Genomic DNA, 21,242 nt, shown 5'->3' with positions numbered 1-21,242 from the left:
TATTGATACACTGTACAGTGTACGATAAAAACAAAATATAAATAAATTTATTACGTAAGTTATACGCTACAGTTATTCCTTGACAAGTCCAGATTGTCATATCGAAAGTCCCCAAGGCGGGGTAAGCTGAGGGTGCAGTAGGGGGGAAGAGTTCAAAGGACCTTTATTTAGGTTTTTGCTCAGCCTTAAAATCTGCACAAATTGCATTATTTCTACATAAAATTTCCTTTAAATTATGTCGTAGGTATTATATTTTTAACCCCCGACGCAAAAAGAGGGGACGTGTTATGACCGCTATGTGTGTTTGTGTGTCTGTCTGTGCCACCGTAGCCCGCTAACGAGTAATAAGAATTAGATGCGGTATTTGTGAGGGGGAATATTTTCCGACGCTGGTTCTTAGATATAGTTTATCAAAATCTGTTCATCCGTTTATTATATATAGGGGTAAATGTGGGAATGAAAAAAACGAATGTTGTAATTTATACCTAAGTGACAAATCAAATGAAAGTACACGACCTGTCAGAACAATTAGTCAAATTTATCAAAATCGGTTCATCCATTTATTATATATAGTGTAAGGGCGTTTGTCCACTACAAGGAATTTTACGGTCCGGCATTCCGATTTTTTACGGTCCGGTATGGCACGCCATTAATCTATATACTAGCTTGTGCACTATACGTAATTTTACTGTCCGACATTTTACTTTTCCCTATTCCGGATGGTTTTTTGTGTCTACGAGTCGCTGTAGGTATAATTGTTTTCGAATGCCCACTTGCTTGGATTTTACTGTTTTTACTGCATATGCCAATTGAAAGCAAGCTCTTGTTTTACTTTCTTTTAGTTGGCAATGAGATTTGAGAAGTCGGTATTGTTATTTTATATACATTGACCAAGCATTGACCTATAATTATTATCTAAGTAAGTGTTGGTAAGTTAAAGTTCAAGTGGGAATAGCTTTAGCTCCTCGTCACCGATTAAAATAAATAAGTGAAACACGCATTTTAAATCTCTTACGGAACTTTACTTTTTATTATAACGAAATAATATAATATTTCACCTTCTATATTTTTACTCGTTTCTTGTAAAATGCAAAAAAAATCATTTATGATGGCATTATACCGCCAAACTTCCTTGAACTGTACCGCACTGATCCGAGTAAAGACGGACAGGTGCACAAGCAATTCATCGGTTTTTTCATGCCACACCGGACCGTAAAAAATCGGAATGCCGGACAGTAAAATTCCTTGTAGTGCACAAGCGCCCTTAGACGTAACTTTTGATTTAATATTTTTGTGGATGAATAGTTGTCAATGTAGTTGTCATTATTTCATGTCTGAACATGCTTAGCTGCCGAATACTATACAAAGCCGCTTTCCTTTGACTCGTGGTGCATTCGTACGAATCGTGCCTAGGGGCTCGGACGTTGATTATATGACGTTCGACGCAACTACCCTCACTTTGCTATTAGTGGTTGACTTGCTGCGATTTGTTATCAACTACCTACATCAATTAGGTAGCTGTGTAGAATCGCAGTACATTCTTATTACATTCAAACTAATATTTAACCCGGCCTCGCGTGTTATTTCTTACATCAGAAGTGGGATAGAATTCAAGCCCATACTTTTTAAATGTGTTTAAGTTTACGTAGTTTTGTAACGGCATACAGGCGTTTGTGTTTTTTCGTGCGTTGTGTAATGTAAAAGTTTGTTACGTGGATTATTGTAACGGGAATATAGTTCATCGAAGGAATTGTGTGTTCTATCTGGGCTGCGGTCCAGGGTAGTTGTGTCTCTTTGTGATAAGCGATCCTCGATGCCTATGTCACAAATGAGTTGGTGTTGTTCCCATGATACGCTAACGAAGTGCCTCTGTCATGTGGAGTGATTGGTGTTCTGTAAGATCAGTGTGGCCGAGGCAGTGTGTTTTTGAAATCCCGAGATGAACTACCGTACTATTGTAGTACGAGAAAAGGCGTACGAGGACGTACGATTGTCAGTATGGCCGTGTTAGACATAACTTTTGATTTAAAATTTTTGTGGATGAATAGTTATCAATGTATAGTAGAGCCATTTTAATAGGCAACATTTGACAGTTCAACAAAATTCAACAATGTAGCCTAGTAACGACGACATAGAATAACATGATATTTCGTTTTGTTAGAACTGCACATTTGCTTAACTTTTGCACGCCTCATAAGCGAAGCGTTGAGGTGGGTACTACTGTCCCTTCGCGCAAAACATCTGATTTTTCAAACTTAAAATGTCTTTATGTATCATACATTGCACTTGTAAGATAATACATACACACACATATTAAGAAAAAACACTATTTTTAACGTTCATGATATTTTTGATGTCATTTTTGTTATTTAAACTAGTTAAAAAACAGTTTAAAAAAGTTCTGTCTTGGACGTCCGTGTGTCTGTATGTGCGGATCCTTTTTCTTGTTAACACGATAGCGACCGAAATACTTTACTAATCGAGTCTTTTTTTTTCTCTTACGCTTGAGTATGCTCAGGAATAGAACCCTTTCATTTTTCAGGGTCTGATTCGATGTGGTTTAATTGTTATTAAATAAACAAAAATAATCTTTATATATAAAAATGAATCGCAAAATGTGTTGGTAAGCGCATAACTCGAGAACGGCTGAACCGATTTCGATAATTCTTTTTTTATTATATTCCTTGAAGTACGAGGATGGTTCTTATGTAAAGAAAACGTAAATATGTACCACGGGCGAAGCCGGGGCGGACCGCTAGTAATTAATAAATATTTATTAAAAAAAAATTATGAGGCGTGCACTTTTGGATTTTCCAAATTATTTTCAAATACGATTACATATTTATAATAATAATGACCGATACAAGTAATTTTAAGATTTCATATTACTGATAAACCATTCTAAACATAATAAACAATTTCTGTATTAAAGAACTGACGTCGCTACAATTTTAAAGTGAAACTTTTATTACATCGTCTCAAACTTTTTGGTCTGTGTAGCGCATGTCGTGTGTATCGCGGCTGCCGAGTAGGTATACCTACTCGGCAGCCGACCGACACGCGACATGCGCTACACAAAGCAGTGTTCGGAACAGTTCGAACAGTTTCACTTTTACCGTGGTTTCATAAAACCACACAACATTTTTTGTGTCAATAAACTTTTTTTCTTTTTAAATACCAGAGACGTTACTCTAAAAATCGAAATCTGACATCTAGAATCGAATGCATTGATTGCTTGTGAATAAAAATCATCATAAATTAATAAATGTGTTTCAAGTTCAATTGACTAATGTTTCAAGTCAGTATCGATTAATTCACTTTAATCGATGTTTTTAAGCAGGTTACCTCTCTTCGAATATAAAATTGATAGACGTCAAATGTTGCCTATTAAATTGGCTCGACTATAGTTGTTATTATTTCATGTCTGAACATGCTTAGCTGTCGAATACTATAAAAAGCCGCTTTCCTTTGACTCGTGGCGCATTCGTACGAATCGTGCCTAGGGGCTCGGACATTTTTTTTACGACGTTTGACCCAACTACCCTCACTTTGTAAATAGTCGTTGGCTAGCTGCGATTTTTTATCAACTACCTGCATCAATTAGGTAGCTGAGTAGAATCGCAGTACATTCTTATTACATTCAAACTAATATTTAACCCGGCCTCGCGTGTAATTTCTCACAATAGGGTTAAAAGTGGGAATTTAAAAAACGAATGTTGTCAAATATACCCAAGTGACATATCAAATGAAAGTGTATAACGTGTGAAAGTACAATTATAGTCGAGCCAATTTAATAGGCAACATTTGACGTCTTAGACCGGGAGATACTGACACAAAATTTCGAGTCATTTGTAACAGGATGGCGGTTCTACAGGGTTCTTAGTACGCAATGACAAAAAGAAAAACGATGGTGTGAACGCTGGTACCGGCGGCTTAGTCGCGTGGGCGTTAGTCGAACTCGTCGGCAAAATAGCGAAAGTCTAACGATTTGTAACACAAAAATTTTAGAATTTACCGATAGCCCAGAAAAAGAAATAGGCGGTAGTGTCATGCCATACTTTTCCGGTGTGACTTACAGCCCGCCATACCGACGCGAATGTGTTGATTTAAATAAAACAATTATTCAACCATTTGTATCAGGCTAACTTTTGCACAGGTAACCATCGTCATGCAGCCATTTACAAAAATCGCCATGCCATACTTTTCGGACGATTCCAAATGGTCGCCATACCGCCGAAAATCTGCAAAAAAATTTTATTTCGCCAAACTTTTTGTACCAGTATTGCATTTGGATTTTTGGAGAGTATTTGATAAAATGTGACCATTATTATATTTGCCATACTTCTAGTAGGGGGAAAAAGTGCTGTCATACTTGAAAAATTAATTTAGTATTAATTTATATAAATGAAGATTTCCAACACCTAGATCTTTGAAATTTTGTATTTATATTCGTTGATCCTCAAACTTACAGGAAAAATAAGTGCCATACTGTTACAAATCGTTTGACTTTCGCTATTTTCCGACGAGTTCGACTAACGCCCACGCGACTAAGCCGCCGGTACCAGCGTTCACACCATCATTTTTCTTTTTGTCATTGCGTACTAAGAACCCTGTAGAACCGCCATCCTGTTACAAATGACTCGAAATTTTGTGTCAGTATCTCCCGGTCTATCTATCAATTTTATCTTCGAAGAGAGGTAACCTGCTTAAAAACATCGATTAAAGCGAATTAATCGATACGGACTTGAAACATTTGTCAATCGAACTTGAAACACATTTGCACGACTCATGATGCGAAGCATCAGAGAGTGCTTTACGATCGAAAAATTTTTTTCGCCTCATTTTTGCAGCTATTCTTATTATTATAGCCTTGTTAGTTCACGGAATCAAGATATTTTGCATACTATTGTCGAGATAATTTAATGGAGATTAATCCCATACTTTTTAAAAATTGATTTACTTCAATAGAATTGGAAAAAAACACCGAAATAGGTCAAAAAATTTTCCTGTCCGTCATGTGTGAAACCTGAAAACACTATAACTTGTGAAAAAATCCATCATTTGAGTTAAATTTTTTTTAAAATATTCTAATCGACGATTGTAGGTCACTGAATGCGAATGATTAATTAATTCAGTGTCGTTTAATTGCAATTAATAAAAAACGAAAACTACAATAAGTTTTTTTTTTATATTTCATAATTAAATGAGCATTATGAGTCGTGCACTTTTGGATTTTCCAAACTTTTATTAATTTATGATGATTTTTATTCACAAGTAATCAATGAATTCGATTCTAGATGTCAGATTTCGATTTTTAGAGTAACGTCTCTGGTATTTAAAAAGAAAAAAAGTTTATTGACACAAAATTGTAGAGACGTCTGTTCTTTAATTCAGAAATTGTTTATTATGTTTAGAATTGTTTATCAGTAAAATGAAATCTTAAAATTACTTGTATCGGTCATTATTATTATAAACTAGCGGTCCGCCCCGGCTTCGCCCGTGGTACATATTTACGTTTTCTCTACATAAAAACCATCCTCTTACTTCAAGGAATATAATAAAAAAAGAATTATCGAAATCGGTTCAGCCGTTCTCGAGTTATGCGCTTACCAAAACATTTTGCGATTCATTTTTACACGCTTTATATTAGCTTCACCTGTATGTTTGTATGTTTGTAACCGACTTCTTTGGGCGCGATTTTGACCCACTTCAAACGGCCAGATTTCGTTCAAACTTTGTAGATTTATTGAGGACCGATGACAATACACTAATTTGATAAAATTTTCTATTTTTTAGTTCGGTTTTCTATAAAAAGCGTGTTTTTTTAGTTTTATTAAACTATTATTATTATATTATAGCTATATGTAATCGTAATTGAAAAAAGTTAAGCAAATATGCAGTTCTAACAAAACGAAATATGATGTTATTCTATGTCGTCGTTACTAGGTTACATTGTTGAATTTTGTTGAACTGTCAAATGTTGCCTATTAAAATGGCTCTACTATAGTCATATTTTTATACAATTCGGTTTATCCATTTATTGGATTATAGCAGTAAAAGTGGGAATGAATAATCGAATGTGGTCAAATAATACACTCAAGCGGCATATCAAATGAAAGGGCATGACGTGTGAATTACAATTAGTCTGGTTTTATCAAAATCGGTTCATCCGTTTATTACATATAGTGCACCTTAGGGGTGATAGTGGAAATAAATAATCCAAATGAAGCATCAAAGGATATGACGTGTACATATATTAGGTACAATTAGACATGATTTACATCAAAATCGGTTCTGCCATTTACTAGGGGTGAAAGGGAAAAGTTGAAAGTCTGTGAAAGTAGAAGGATATGGGAGCGGGAGGATAGCCATACCCTGGAAATTTTGAACTCTTTTGTACCTAAGTTTTTTAGCTCAGTTTAGAAATAAATTTTACTAACAGTTCTTTTGTGTTATTATTTATTTAATTTATTTTATTTCTTAACTGTAAAATAATCTGCAAGTGCTTATTATTTAATTGTTTATGGTAGTACGTGTTTACTCAATAATTGTGTGTTAAGTAGCATGCAGTCACTATTCCACGCGGACGAAGTCGCGGGCACAGCTAGTACTATAATATTACTGTATAGGAATTTAGTACTGTTCGGTGCAATGACCACCGAACACCCTAGTCAGCAATACTAGGTATCGCGGGTCAGTCCACAAAACAACATATTACCGCGACGCTTAATATTTTAACATTAAACATAGAATATAATTATAACATTTATTTAACAGAATAATTAACATATAATATAACAATTAACAGTAACAATTAAACAGTAACAACTAAAAGTGTAATAGCAGTGATTTTAGCAATAAATTAATTAGTGTGCATTTTAGTTTGATTTTATAACAAATCCCTCCAACACTAGCCACGTAGCCCACCACTGGGTATATCGCCCTACAAGTACTTTTTCTTCTTTTATTACAAAAATAAGTAATTAGACTAATCAACTTTCTTTTTAATATTTGCACACCCAATCAATGGGTAGAATGTATTAGCCACATAATATTGTAATTTAAACATCTATAATCACTGCATAGTATAAAACAAAGTCGCTTTCCCTGTCCCTATGTCCCTTTGTACGCTTAAATCTTTGAAACTACGCAACGGATTTTGATGCGGTTTTTTTTAATAGATAGAGTGATTCAAGAGGAAGGTTTATATGTATAATAACATCCATTAAATAGTGGAGAAGTACTGTTATTTTTGAGGTTTCTAATGTGATGTCGTAAAAAATTACATTGTTTCCGCTTACATTGCAAACGCAGGCTGAACCCTACGAGTTTTATCAAAATAATGTACTAAGTATTATACACATTGAAAAGGTCTACAGAAAAGTCTGCGATGGTATATGTCTATCTCTTATGGATAACCCACAATAACATTTTTTTGTCATTTACTTTTTACGACAAATAATAGCTAATTTTCGAAGCGATTTTCACCAATACAGCATTAATCCTTAACCAATTAAATACCTTGAATACATTGTTCATTTAATATAGATCTATATGGCACTTTACACCGTATGATTTAAGTGAATATTTTCGAAGATATTACAGATTTAAAAATTGCGGGACGTAGCGTTTGCGGCGGTACCGGCCGGCCGCGGGGCCGCTATGTTTTTATATACAACGTTCACAGTTTTTCTGTAGTGTATTTAGTATCAGCATTGCACCCGTGCGAAGCCGGGGCGGGTCGCTAGTTTGTACTATATTCTTGCAAATAAATATAATTTGAATTTGAATTTGAAGCCACTGTGAAAGTGATACGTAACATAGTAGGCATCGATAAAGTTCAACCAACAAAGAAGTCGGTTAACTGGTCGGGCAACTTTTTATTTATTTGGAAGGCGATTTAACATAATTTATATGATTGTTTATGAGCAGATGTCAGAGGCAGGCGAGTGCATAGCAGAGCACACGCGGCTGCTGCGGCTGGTGGGGTTCCTGCGTGCGGGCGGCGGGGGCGGTGCAGGAGGCGGGGGCGGCGCAGCGCACGCGGCGTACCGCGCGGCCGTGCTGGCGCTCACCTCGCTGTACCTGGCGCAGGAGTGCCTGTACGCGTACCGGGCGCGCAGCGACATGGCCAAGCTGTCCCGCGTCATGTTCCTTCTGCTGTGCCATGTCACCTCGATCGTCAAGCAGATAGTGTTCCACGTCGATGCGGCCAGAATAGATAAAATGATCGAGGATTTGGATGGTGAATAATTACATTATCTATATCTATACTAATACTAGATTTCCGCCCGCGGCTTCGCCCGCATTTTCAAAGGAAAACCCGCATAGTTCCCGTTCCCGTGGGATTTCCGGGATAAAACCTATCCTATGTGTTAATCCAAGTTACCCTCTATATGTGTGCTAAATCTCATTGTAATCGGTTCAGTAGTTTTTACGTGAAAGAGTAACAAACATCCATACATCCATACATCCATACATCCATACATCCACACATCCATACAAACTTTCGCCTTTATAATAGTATTAAGATTAAGATATTAAGATTATAAAGAGGAAAGGTTTGTAATTATTGGGATTATGGGTGGTGGTGTGATTAATTTTCACTAAATAATTTAAGAACTTTGTTGTTTTAATATTATCACTTTATTTAACTTCAAAATATAGAGTATCGAAGGTATGTCTTAACACTTTGAAGGTACAAAATGAACTAACGCTTAAAGCTAAAAGATTTAACTTATTGTGTTAAATTTTAAGGGTCTATTCAACTCTCAACATCACACTTTTATTTATGACCGTGTTTGGGAGGATAAATTCTACACAATTTGTTTTTTTTTGTATTTAATAGTAAATTATTAGTATTTAACCAATTGGATATGCGTAAAAGAGCAGAGTTTACTTCGTCAACATTTGTGTCATGTCTATCCACATTAAATATTAATGAGGTGTCATCTGCAAACAGTACTATTTCACACATATCCTCCAAATAATAAGGTAGGTCATTAATATACACTAAGAACAAAAACGGTCCTAAGATAGATCCCTGCGGAACACCTATGTTAATCGGCGCACCGCGAGATTTCTCTCCATTAACGACAACGGTTTGTACCCTGTTCTGAAGATATGAAGCTATGAGATCCTGAGCTAAACCTTTGGTACCATAAAAATTTAGTTTCCGTAATAGAGTGGAATGTTCTACACAGTCAAAAGCCTTAGAAAGGTCACAGAATATCCCCAAAGCATTCTTTGAATTTTTCCATGCTTTGTATTGTATATGTGACAAAAGAGCTACTCCGGCATCAGTGGTAGAGCGCCCCTTTGTGAAACCATACTGTTTGGCGTGCAGTAAACCATTTGATGCAAAATGACTACTTAATTGGTTTAAAATTAGTTTCTCGAAGACTTTGCTCAAAGTTGGTAATATGGAAATTGGCCTATAGTTATTACTGTCTTCTTGGTCACCACTTTTAAATAAAGGAATAACTTTGCTAAACTTTAGTAAATCAGGGAATATACCACAGTCGCAACACTGATTAAATATAAACGCCAGTTGATTGGCAATGTTTTCTATGATATTATTTACTAAATTTGCAGACATACCCCAGAGATCACATGTTTTTTGCACGCCTCATAAGCGAAGCGTTGAGGTGGGTACTACTGTCACTTCGCGCAAAACATCTGATTTTTCAAACTTAAAATGTCTTTATGTATCATACATTGCACTTGTAAGATAATACATACACACACATATTAAGAAAAAACACTATTTTTAACATTCATGATATTTTTGATGTCATTTTTGTTATTTAAACTAGTTAAAAAACAGTTTAAAAAAGTTCTGTCTTGGACGTCCGTGTGTCTGTATGTGCGGAGGATTTTCTTGTTAACACGATAGCGACCGAAATACTTTACTAATCGAGTCTTTTTTTTTCTCTTACGCTTGAGTATGCTCAGGAATAGAACCCTTTCATTTTTCAGGGTCTGATTCGATGTGGTTTAATTGTTATTAAATAAACAAAAATAATAATTAATAAATAATTATTAAAAAAAAATTATGAGGCGTGCACTTTTGGATTTTCCAAATTATTTTTTAAATTTAATGTTTTAAAAGTTTTAACAATTTCATCAGCAGTCACGTGTCGCAATTCAAATAATTTGTTACACTCAGCAACATGATCCCTCAATAAAGACTCTGCAAGCGCTGAAGACGAATTTAAATGCTTAGTTATACTAGCAGGGATATTACTAAAGAAATCTTCAAAAGCAAGCGCAACATCAGCACTTTTGTCAATGACCCTACCAGAATTGACAAGTTTTATGGTACTATCATTCGATTGGCTTTTGCCCAATTCACCATTAATAATTGTCCAAACCGTTTTAACTTTATTGTCAGAGTTGCGTATTTTATCTCTGACATACAAACTCTTGGCAGTGAGACAAACTTTTTTAAATGTTTTTGAATAATTTCTAACATAACTAAGAAATGACAAGTCTTTGTTATATTGTTTCATACCATAAAACTCGTAAAGAACGTTCCTGCATCTGTGTATACTAGGAGTTGCCCATTGGCTGAATGGTAAATCCTTGGTAATAGTTAAAGATTTAATTTTAAAAATTTTTTCATATTCACTATGAATGAACTTAAAAAGATTTGTAAACATTTCACAAGGATTTTTATGAAAGGATTGATCATTCAGGTCAGGCAGTTTATTATCAATATTATTTCTAAATGTATGAATGCCTTTCCTAGTTATAGGCCTAACATTAATTCTTTTAAATGTAGGTATGCAATCCCATTCAAAAACTACTTTCTGGCCACAGTGATCCGAAGTTAGCGTGTTGAGAATATATTTTTCTAAACATTTGCAATCACAGTATATATTATCAATACAAGTTGCAGAAGTAGGTGTTATTCGTGTGGGTTCATCAGAAAGTTTATACAGATTAAATGAATGAAACAAATTAACTATTCGTGTTGCCGTTTGTGTGTGTGAAAGTAAATCAATATTAAAATCACCACATACTATTACCTTCTTTTTACTCCTGCCTAAACGCTTTAATATTTCTTCTATGACTGTCTCAAACAAATTATAGTCACTGGAAGGAGGTCTGTATACGCAAACAATAATGTAACGCTCAAGCTCAACACAGGGCCTTAGACAAACGAACGTAACGCCATGGAATAGAAACTGCTAACGCTAATTATTGAAATAAGCTCATGACATTTTGGTAATGGTTCGGACGACCACGACCAAAATTCCAATCTTGCCGAAATTTGTTCAAAATCAATATTAAAATCTCCCGTCATTCTGGTACTCGGAAATAAAAAAATTCGAGGTCAATTAATAAAAAGAAAAATTTGGAAAATCCAAAAGTGCACGCCTCATAATTTTTTTTTAATAAATATTTATTAATGACATAATTTTTGTTTATTTAATAACAATTAAACAACATCGAATCAGACCCTGAAAAATGAAAGGGTTCTATTCCTGAGCATACTCAAGCGTAAGAGAAAAAAAAAGACTCGATTAGTAAAGTATTTCGGTCGCTATCGTGTTAACAAGAAAAAGGATCCGCACATACAGACACACGGACGTCCAAGACAGAACTTTTTTAAACTGTTTTTTAACTAGTTTAAATAACAAAAATGACATCAAAAATATCATGAACGTTAAAAATAGTGTTTTTTCTTAATATGTGTGTGTATGTATTATCTTACAAGTGCAATGTATGATACATATAGACATTTTAAGTTTGAAAAATCAGATGTTTTGCGCGAAGTGACAGTAGTACCCACCTCAACGCTTCGCTTATGAGGCGTGCAATAGGGTTTATTTACGATTTTCGCCGAGACGGTAAGTTTATCATACAATCACCTGAACCAAAATTGTAGATTACCTAATTATCTATAAAAAAGGTTAAATACATTTTTTTCTAGGAGCCACCGTTTCTATGAAAAACCTGTTTGTTTATCCATTGATCTCAAAAAAGTTTTTTCCAAACACCAATACGACAGGAAATTCTTAAATTCCATTTTTAATTGTGTTTTGCACAATTTTATTTAATTGCGACTGGATGAAAATTTTGTTCGTGGTCGTCCTTGTCGTTGGTAGGGTGACCGAATCCTTAGGCAAAACATCATACGCTAATGTCAATTTCTATCGATAGCGTATTCTATTCCTTGGCGTTTTGACGTTCGTCTTGGCCTGCAGGACAGTTCAATGGTGCGTTCTACAGAAAGGCTAACAATGTCAGTTCGTTCCTTGCATTTTAAACTATTGTGTACAAAAATAAGAGAACCTCCATGAATAGCATTTGTCCTAAAGTATATACTTTTTAATTTATAATTATCAATATTTATTATAGTCCTTTCCACCTTAGTGTATCTACAGACGCTCCGATTTGGTTGGTGCCAACCATATTGGAACCGACATGGCAACCATTCCAACATTGCTACAGATTGTCCGACGGTTGGCCTTCCAACTGTCAGTTGACCATAGAGTAATATGTCAGTTGACCATAGTACGAAGAGAATGGGCTAAATTCTACTATAGAAATAGAGAAAATTACAGTCATATGCGGCTCTTATAACTTATTTTTTAAGGTTTTTAATGTAGCCGCACTGTCAATTTTTTTAATACTTCTAACATAATAAAATACGCTTGATTTCTGGCATCTCTATTTGCGTAATCTTTGTTACATATGTCCCACAAACAGGGAAAGTCTTTATATAGTTCCAGTAATTTTATTAATATGTCACGTTCGGTGACCGTAACTCCCTCGGCGTTCATGTTGACGTCCTACACCGGCGGCGTTGCAAATGTGAATGAGCCAATTACCTATATTACTCTATGGAATGAGCCGATTTGGTCGGAACAAAGCTTCCAAACGTTCCAATTTGGTTGGATCGGATAGGAAGTTGGTTTGGTCGGTATTGCTGGCGCATCCGACCACGTCAAACCAATATTAATAATAATTATGTCGGACCGACCGCTCTCTACACTTTCCGATTTGGTCGTGGTCGGATGGTTGGCACCAACCAAATCGGAGCGTCTGTAGATACATTAAGATGATTTCTGTGACACATCGATTTTTGACACGTGTAGAGATGTCGATTACTGAAATCGTATCAATTGTTTCTGATAATCGATAATATTCTATATGGAAATGAAATCGATTTGAATAAAGTACCAAAATTAGTTTTTTCGGCATTTCGCCAACAATTAACTAAGGAAACTTAGCAAACAACAGCAACAAAAAGTCAACAATAACAATTAGTAAAAATAACAGAATACCACGTAAAGTATCAATATAAAAATGCAACTTGTATACAAGGCTGACGCACTCGTACAGACGATTGACTCGATTGACAAACGATCACAAGATAGGCGCCGATTATATGATTTTCCAACTCTATGATTTTTCAACGATCCATTTCATGTACACGAATTGCGTAGGTATTATATTTTTGTGTTATTTTATTTTATTTTTCATTATATTAAACTAAACAATACTGTTTTTGATTTATAAGCTTAAGATGTTTCATTTTTATATTTTTGGTAATAATGCCGCCATAAAATAAAAATATTATGCACTAAAATTATTTTGACTTTTTAAACATAAAATTCGTAATTCGGAACACGATGAAGTGTCACAGGAATCATCATAGGTGAAAAGGACTATAACAACTGACATTGTTTAAGCCAATGTTCTGTTACACAAAATATTGCACGCCTCATAAGCGAAGCGTTGAGGTGGGTACTACTGTCACTTCGCGCAAAACATCTGATTTTTCAAACTTAAAATGTCTTTATGTATCATACATTGCACTTGTAAGATAATACATACACACACATATTAAGAAAAAACACTATTTTTAACGTTCATGATATTTTTGATGTCATTTTTGTTATTTAAACTAGTTAAAAAACAGTTTAAAAAAGTTCTGTCTTGGACGTCCGTGTGTCTGTATGTGCGGATCCTTTTTCTTGTTAACACGATAGCGACCGAAATACTTTACTAATCGAGTCTTTTTTTTTCTCTTACGCTTGAGTATGCTCAGGAATAGAACCCTTTCATTTTTCAGGGTCTGATTCGATGTGGTTTAATTGTTATTAAATAAACAAAAATAATAATTAATAAATATTTATTAAAAAAAATTATGAGGCGTGCACTTTTGGATTTTCCAAATTATTTTAATTCTATTATGATTTAAAAATAATTCTATTTCTAATAATTTGCTAGCCAAGCCTAGCCTTTGCTATTTTGATGTACAATGGAAAAAGGCTGCTTAGCTGTTGTCTTACATACTAGTTTAAATCTAGCTTAGGGCTAGTTTGTCTGTCAACACTAAACCTAGGTTGATGTATATAATCACTACTACATAAAATTATAGTAGATCGATGGTCTGCTACTGAACATGTATCAGACTGGTTAATAATTTTATATGCTATTAACATAGCAAGTTCTCTCTTATATCTAGATGGCAGATACACTGTATTCCTTGTCAAACAAAAAGATTTTGTACAAGAATTTATGTCAAAATTTATAAATGCATCACTATGATGATTTGTTAAGTTATTTAATTTTAAGTTAATATTATAGATAAATCTATTTTGATTTTGTGTCAAACCAGGCAAATATGGTAATGTACACAACATAAATTTGCATTTTGTTTCACTACTAACTTTCAACATTTTTTGAAATCCTATATCAATGTCATGTTTTTTTAAATTAAAACTATCTCCGTATAATATAACAACAATACTATTTTCATTAAAACTAAAATTATCTAATGAATTCATGATATATGTAAATGAACTATTAGGAGTGCAAAAATTGGTTACTTTATGCCCTAAGTTGTTAAGCAAAGCGCCAAAACCCTGACCTATATTATCTGACAACACAATAATTTCCTGCGTGGAAAGATGTTTTGTTTTACTAGATGAAATTGTTGCCATTGGTTGAATACTATGTATGTCAGTGCAGTCAATGGGCTTATGGGGCGACGGTTGCTCATTGTCACTTATGGAACACTGACATACATAGTTATTGGTCATCGACTCGAAGCGATCCATATTTTCATTGCTTAACTTTATTAAGTAATCTGCCTCTTTTATGTGTTCAGTAATTTGTAACTGGGCAGCAGAATAGTCTTGTAGTCTTGTGTCTATAATAATATAAATCTTCACAAGTTGTGAACATGTGTTACTCCAAATGACGTGGTACTTACAGGGCTTATAATTAGTTTACCAAATGTTTACTATAAGAAAAAGGTCATTGTAATAATAATACTTGAAAATGTCGAAATAAATTATAGCTTTTAAAAGGAGAAACTTTTGTTTATAAACTCAATATTTCAACAGTAATTATGTATGTATGGTTTTCACGCATAAACTACTGGACCGATTTCAAAAATTCTTTCACCATTAGAAAGCTGAATCTTTACTGAGCAACATAGGCTCTATTGCATTTTCAAAAAAATTAGAGATCCTTACCAAAAATGCAATAATGTAACCCAAGGTGTAAAAAATTCCTTAATAAAAATTCTGTCATCGCGAGCGCTGCGGAATCTATTGAAGATAGAAAAAAAAATGTTCTACGGTTATTATAGAATGGATCAATATCTACAAGAGAGTCCGCGATACCATAATATGTTCATCTTCAGTAGTTATGTTACTACAACAACTTTTACGTTTTCAAAGTAAATAGAAGTGCCGACAGTAATCAAACCATGTTATCCACACACATTACACATATATTAATCCTTATCCCATTAAATGATGTTTTATTAATAGACTGTTTCAATACCAGCAAAATACTTTTTAAATTAAAAAAATTGGGTATTGCATTCAAAAGATATAACGAATTTTATAAGTGTCAATCTACAGAAAATAGTAGGTATACTGTTTAATACAATGAGCAGGCTTAGTGCGGGACGGGGTGAAGGTGATTTTCATGTGATTAAAAATTAAACCCATAGTCCGACCTATAGTAGACTTTTCACTGTCACAATATCGCTATCTATGCGGGTGAAACCGCAGGGCATTGCTAGTCTTAATATATATAAATCTCGTGTCACAATGTTTGTCCTCAATGGACTCCTAAACCACTTAACCGATTACAATAAAATTCGCACACCATGTGCAGTTCGATCCAACTTGAGAGATAGGATAGTTTAAATCTCAAATCGTTTTAGAGAAAGCGGGCGAAGCCGCGGGCGGTAAGCTAGTCTTATATATAAAAATGAATCGCAAAATGTGTTGGTAAGCGCATAACTCGAGAACGGCTGAACCGATTTCGATAATTATTTTTTTATTATATTCCTTCAAGTACGAGGATGGTTTTTATGTAGAGAAAACGTAAACATGTACCACGGGCGAAGCCGGGGCGGACCGCTAGTATTAAATTATTGTTTATTGATATATACATATTACAATTATAATTATATAAGGAATATACTATATAAGGAATATAATAATCTTATATATAAAATTCTCGTGTCACAATGTTAGTCTGCATACTCCTCCGAAACGGGTGGACCGATTCTCATGAAATTTTCTGTGCATATCGGGTAAGTCTGTGAATCGGCCAACATCTATTTTTCATATGTACCACGGGCGAAGCCGGGGCGGGCCGCTAGTAATATATATAAATCTCGTGTCACAATGTTTGTCCTCAATGGACTCCTAAACCACTTAACCGATTATAATAAAATTCGCACACCATGTGCAGTTCGATCCAACTTGAGAGATAGGATAGTTTAAATCTCAAATCGTTTTAGAGAAAGCGGGCGAAGCCGCGGGCGGTAAGCTAGTATATATATAGCCTTTTATTCCTAAACATAGGTGCCCTGCCCATCTCCATTTTTGTATGTTTATCCGGGTAAGTATATCTGTGAGCTTTGTTCTTTTTCTTGTGTCTGCGTTCCTATGGCACGTTGACATTTTATAAGCTTCTCTCTGTGGTAGTGAGTTGTCGACCAGGTTTCGCAGCCATAAGAGAGAACTGGGAGAATACAGGTGTCGAACGTTTTCTTTTTTATACGATTGTCCAGCACCAGCACCCTACTTTTCATTATTTCCTGCATCGACCAGTATTTCCTCCATCCTTGGGCTATTTGTCTGTTAATTTCTTTACTTCTGTAAAGTACAACACATTACAATTTGACCAGAGTAACAGCTTTTAATTAACTTAGGGCTGATTTTTTACCCGACTACGGCAAAGCAAAAGGAGGGTTATGATTTTGACAGGCTATGTATGTATGTATGTATGTATGTATGTATGTATGTATGTATGTATGTATGTTCATCTGTTCCCTCGTAACTTCTAAACTACTTATCAGAATTCGACAAATGACATATCATTAGAAGCGTCTTAATTGTCCGCTGGTTATAGGCTATATGGGGTTTCACAAAATCTAATGTGGCGCCCTCTAGCGGACAAAACATACAGAGTAAAAAAATAAAGTTAAGATAAATATGCCGTGTTTGGTATCATTTGAAAGCTTTTTACTTGCATATTTTGAATATATATATATATTACTAGCATTTGCTTGTGACTTTACCTGTATTCATGGGCTGATTGCATATAATTTACATCTTTTCGTTTATAGCTTCTTTATTAGTTCATCAATTTAACTTTTGTTAATATTATGCGCCACAAATACACTTTAACACCAAAATAGTACAAATAATAAAAAGTAAAAAACTAAAACCCAACTACGACAAAAAACGACGCTGAAAAAGTATAAAACAAGATTTTCAGAATTCCACTATGTAGAGATAAATTTTCATGTTTGGAAAGGCGTAGTCACACGTTACATATATCTACCGTAGCACTTTGACAACGTGTGACTACGCCTTTCCAAACATGAAAATTTATCTCTACATAGTGGAATTCTGAAAATCTTGTTTTATACTTTTTCAGCGTCGTTTTTTGTCGTAGTTGGGTTTTAGTTTTTTTACTTTTTATTATCAATCCTTGGTTAAAACTTATTCGTCGAATAATGTATAAAACTACCATTTTAAAAACGTATTCTAATTGCCCGTATTTGACAGTTTACGTGACATTTTAATATTATCGTGTAATACTTTATTGGACGGATAAGTTTTAACCAAGCATTGAAAAATCGGCCCTTAGAGCGGCACGGTTTTTATCTGGGGGCCCGCCAAGTTCAGCACGAAGCAAATCTGCCTTACGCTTAAGGTGCGGTGTACAACGGCGGCGGAGAGCGCGCGCAGCGGATGCGCGCGTGCACGAGGGTGCGCGCACGGCGCGTGGTGCGGGTGTACGCGGGCTGCGCTGTGCTCACGTGCACGCTGTGGCTGCTGTTCGCGGCGCTGGACCGCGCGCGCGGCCGCCCCGTCGAGTTCCCCTTCTGCACCGGTCTCCACGCCGACCAGCCGCTCCAGTGAGACCATTTTTGTTTAAAAAAAGGGGTAAAAGGGGTTTGGATAAATTTGGCGTCGTGATGAACTTTTGTGGCCAGTGATGAAACTTGTATATTTGAAAAGAGCAATATAATATTGTGAGTAAAAGTTATTATGGACATAAATCTCGAAACGTAATAGGAACAGAGATATTTGGTTTTGTATTATTCATTTACCTAGAATCTAGATGATTTATTATAACATTTTCTGAGTTTTTTAGCTTTCTCCTTTATTTATTTAGAATTCTAATCAAAACTATGTATGAATAATATGGACGCTTATATACGCAATATATTGCTCTTTTAAAATATCCAAGTTTCATCACTGGCCGCGAAATTTCATCACGACGCCACTAGCCCATACAAAAGTACCCAAACCCCTTTACTCTTAAAGCGCCTAAAGAAGTGTCACTTCAAAAAATTATACACTGAAACTGAAAACCAATTTCGAGGAAGTGCACGGTGGCTGCTTCAAAGTCGGTTGACATCCGAATTGGACATCAAAATTCAAAAGATGAAAAATAATCGTTTCAATTGATACGCAGATTTACGTTGGTGTTACTATATTCCTACTACGTCACGACGCTCGTCGGTATTGCCAACACAACAATGGATGCCTTCATAGCTACTATTCTTTATCAATGTCAGACGCAATTTAAAATTCTAAGGTCGGTTTTTATTTCAAAAATATTTTATAAATAAATATATTACAGCTCGTTTATGTTTGTTCGTTGAAAGGATTCTTTTTAGCGAAAGAGTTATTGTTTTAGAATGGAGTTGGAGGAGCTACCAGATAGTGCGTGGAAGTTCAGCCTGAAAACAGGTTTGGATTATGACAAGATTCTGATGGAAATGTTTGTCGAACGATTGCATCATTATAAAAGTATTACAGAGTAAGTAGAGTTATGCAACGTTCAACAATTGGAATATTCCCAGAAATATTTCATACAAAATAATACTTTCCAGGATGGCAAGTCTTCTACAAGATATTTTCAACACTGCAATAGTGGTTCAATTTGGGATAGGTGGTTGGATATTGTGCATGGCTGCTTATAAACTTGTCAGCGTAAGTTTATAAGTGAAATAATTTGAGTTCAATCGAAAATAAGTGACATAAAATGCAATACTAATATTATCTTTTATTACCATAATAATATAGTTGAACGTGCTGAGCATCGAGTTTGCATCGATGACGTTGTTCATTTTCTGTATCCTCACGGAATTGTTCCTGTACTGCTACTATGGCACTGAGCTCACAGTCGAGGTATCGTCCCCTTATTGTCAATAATATCTTAAAATGGTAATTAATGAGTATGCGCAAGTAAAATCCAGTAATATAACATGTGACAGAGCGAGCGGCTGGCCAGCTCGGTGTACGCGATGCGGTGGCTGGGCACGAGCGCGCGGTTCCGGCGCGTGCTCGTGCTGCTGATGGAGCGCGCGCGCCGCCCGCTGCGCCCCGCCGCCGCGCGCGTCGTGCCGCTCTCGCTCGATACCTTCCTTAAGGTGAACCCACTGCCGGCCACCCTGAACCGTCTACCACTACATTATCAGATTGCTACTTAATATTACCCTATTATTGCCCTCTCAAATCTATTTTCACTCTGAATAGAATATCCAAGTAATAATGTTTTTTTTTCCTTTTCAGATTCTAAAATCCTCATACACATTTTACGCTGTACTTCGTCAAACAAAATAAGGTCACTCCTAAATAAAATTTCGACTTATTATTATTATACTGCACATTGATTCTCAACGAAAAATATATTCACAAAGGCCGTAATAAAACTATGTATATGAGTAGAATTGTAGAACACCGACCGCGACGCCGCGACCGCGACAACTCGCTTGGAGAGAGAAGAGCGCGTTTGAAGATTATAACTTTATAAGAATAGTTTTTCTTATAATAGACTTTGTATCTGGTTTGACTAAGTGAATCTGAATTTGATATTATCAGTAGTATTTTAAATCAATTTTAAAGTAGATATTATTATAGACTAAGATAAAAAAATAAAATAAAAAACCAAAAACTAAGTAATTTTTTGCATCATCTTTTAATTCACTACAACTGTGCCATTAATATTTTTCCACAGGACTTGCAGTTTTCGGGAAATCCAGAAATAGCCCGTTGTTTGCCCTTAAAGCAATCCCACGGCTCAAACTCAGATCGACCGTAATTCATATTTCCTCTCATTTTTAGGGTTCCGAAACTCAAAATTCGAAAAAAAACGGAACTCTTAAAGGATGACTTTGTTGTCCTCCTGTCTGCCTGTCAAGATCCTTTTTCTCAGGAACGAAACATATTAAAAAGCAACTTCTTATACCACATAAAAAGGAAAAATTACTAAAACATTTTTTTACTAAAATAATTTAATAAATAGGTTTTAAGAAGGGCGTGGAATGATCTCATCTTTTGTAAATGAAAATATTATTAATTTAATTTTATTATCTACTAGCTATCCACCCGCGGCATCGCCCGCGCAGTCAAAGAAAAACCCGCATAGTTCCCGTTCCCGTGGGATTTCCGGGATAAAACCTATCCTATGTCCTTTCTCGGGTATCAAAATATCTCTATACCAAATTTCATGCAAATTGGCTCAGTAGTTAAGGCGTGATTAATTAACAGACAGATAGACAGAGTTACTTTCGCATTTATAATATTAGTATGAATGTATCAATGAATTACCAAATTGTTTCTGAAGTTTAGCCATGAGTCTTTAATAGCATGACAAGCTTCAGATTACCCGTGTGCAATCTAGTTTAGTTTGTATTAGCTGGTCCATTGTGGGGCGGATTTACGTCAGATGCAATC

General features: G+C 35.2%; 1 protein-coding gene across 1 annotated transcript; it reads left to right on the top strand.

Moving 5' to 3' along the window:
- Window positions 1-7,932: 7,932 nt before the first annotated feature.
- On the top strand, window positions 7,933-20,129 carry LOC149488163 (odorant receptor 4-like). The gene is made up of 8 exons (XM_089696925.1): window positions 7,933-8,245; window positions 18,208-18,412; window positions 18,976-19,098; window positions 19,201-19,323; window positions 19,397-19,496; window positions 19,590-19,694; window positions 19,781-19,936; window positions 20,079-20,129. Exons 1-8 carry the CDS (start codon window positions 7,933-7,935, stop codon window positions 20,127-20,129), a joined length of 1,176 nt encoding a protein of 391 aa, XP_089553051.1.
- The last annotated feature ends 1,113 nt before the right edge of the window (window positions 20,130-21,242 follow it).

This window comes from Colias philodice, chromosome 6 (genome assembly GCF_061535455.1).
Source record: "Colias philodice isolate Cphi_HAF_F1 chromosome 6, ilColPhil1 Martin Lab GWU primary, whole genome shotgun sequence".
Lineage (NCBI taxonomy): Eukaryota > Metazoa > Arthropoda > Insecta > Lepidoptera > Pieridae > Colias > Colias philodice.
This window is presented reverse-complemented; position numbering and strand designations above follow the sequence as displayed.

Excerpts from the sequence above, each read along its gene's own strand:
- LOC149488163 (XM_089696925.1), top strand. The coding sequence starts at position 7,933 with ATGTCAGAGGCAGGCGAGTGCATAGCAGAGCACACGCGGCTGCTGCGG. Across the intron at positions 19,099-19,200 it reads ACGCAATTTAAAATTCTAAG|AATGGAGTTGGAGGAGCTAC; the intron begins GTCGGTTTTTAT and ends TTATTGTTTTAG. Across the intron at positions 19,937-20,078 it reads CGCTCGATACCTTCCTTAAG|ATTCTAAAATCCTCATACAC; the intron begins GTGAACCCACTG and ends TTTCCTTTTCAG.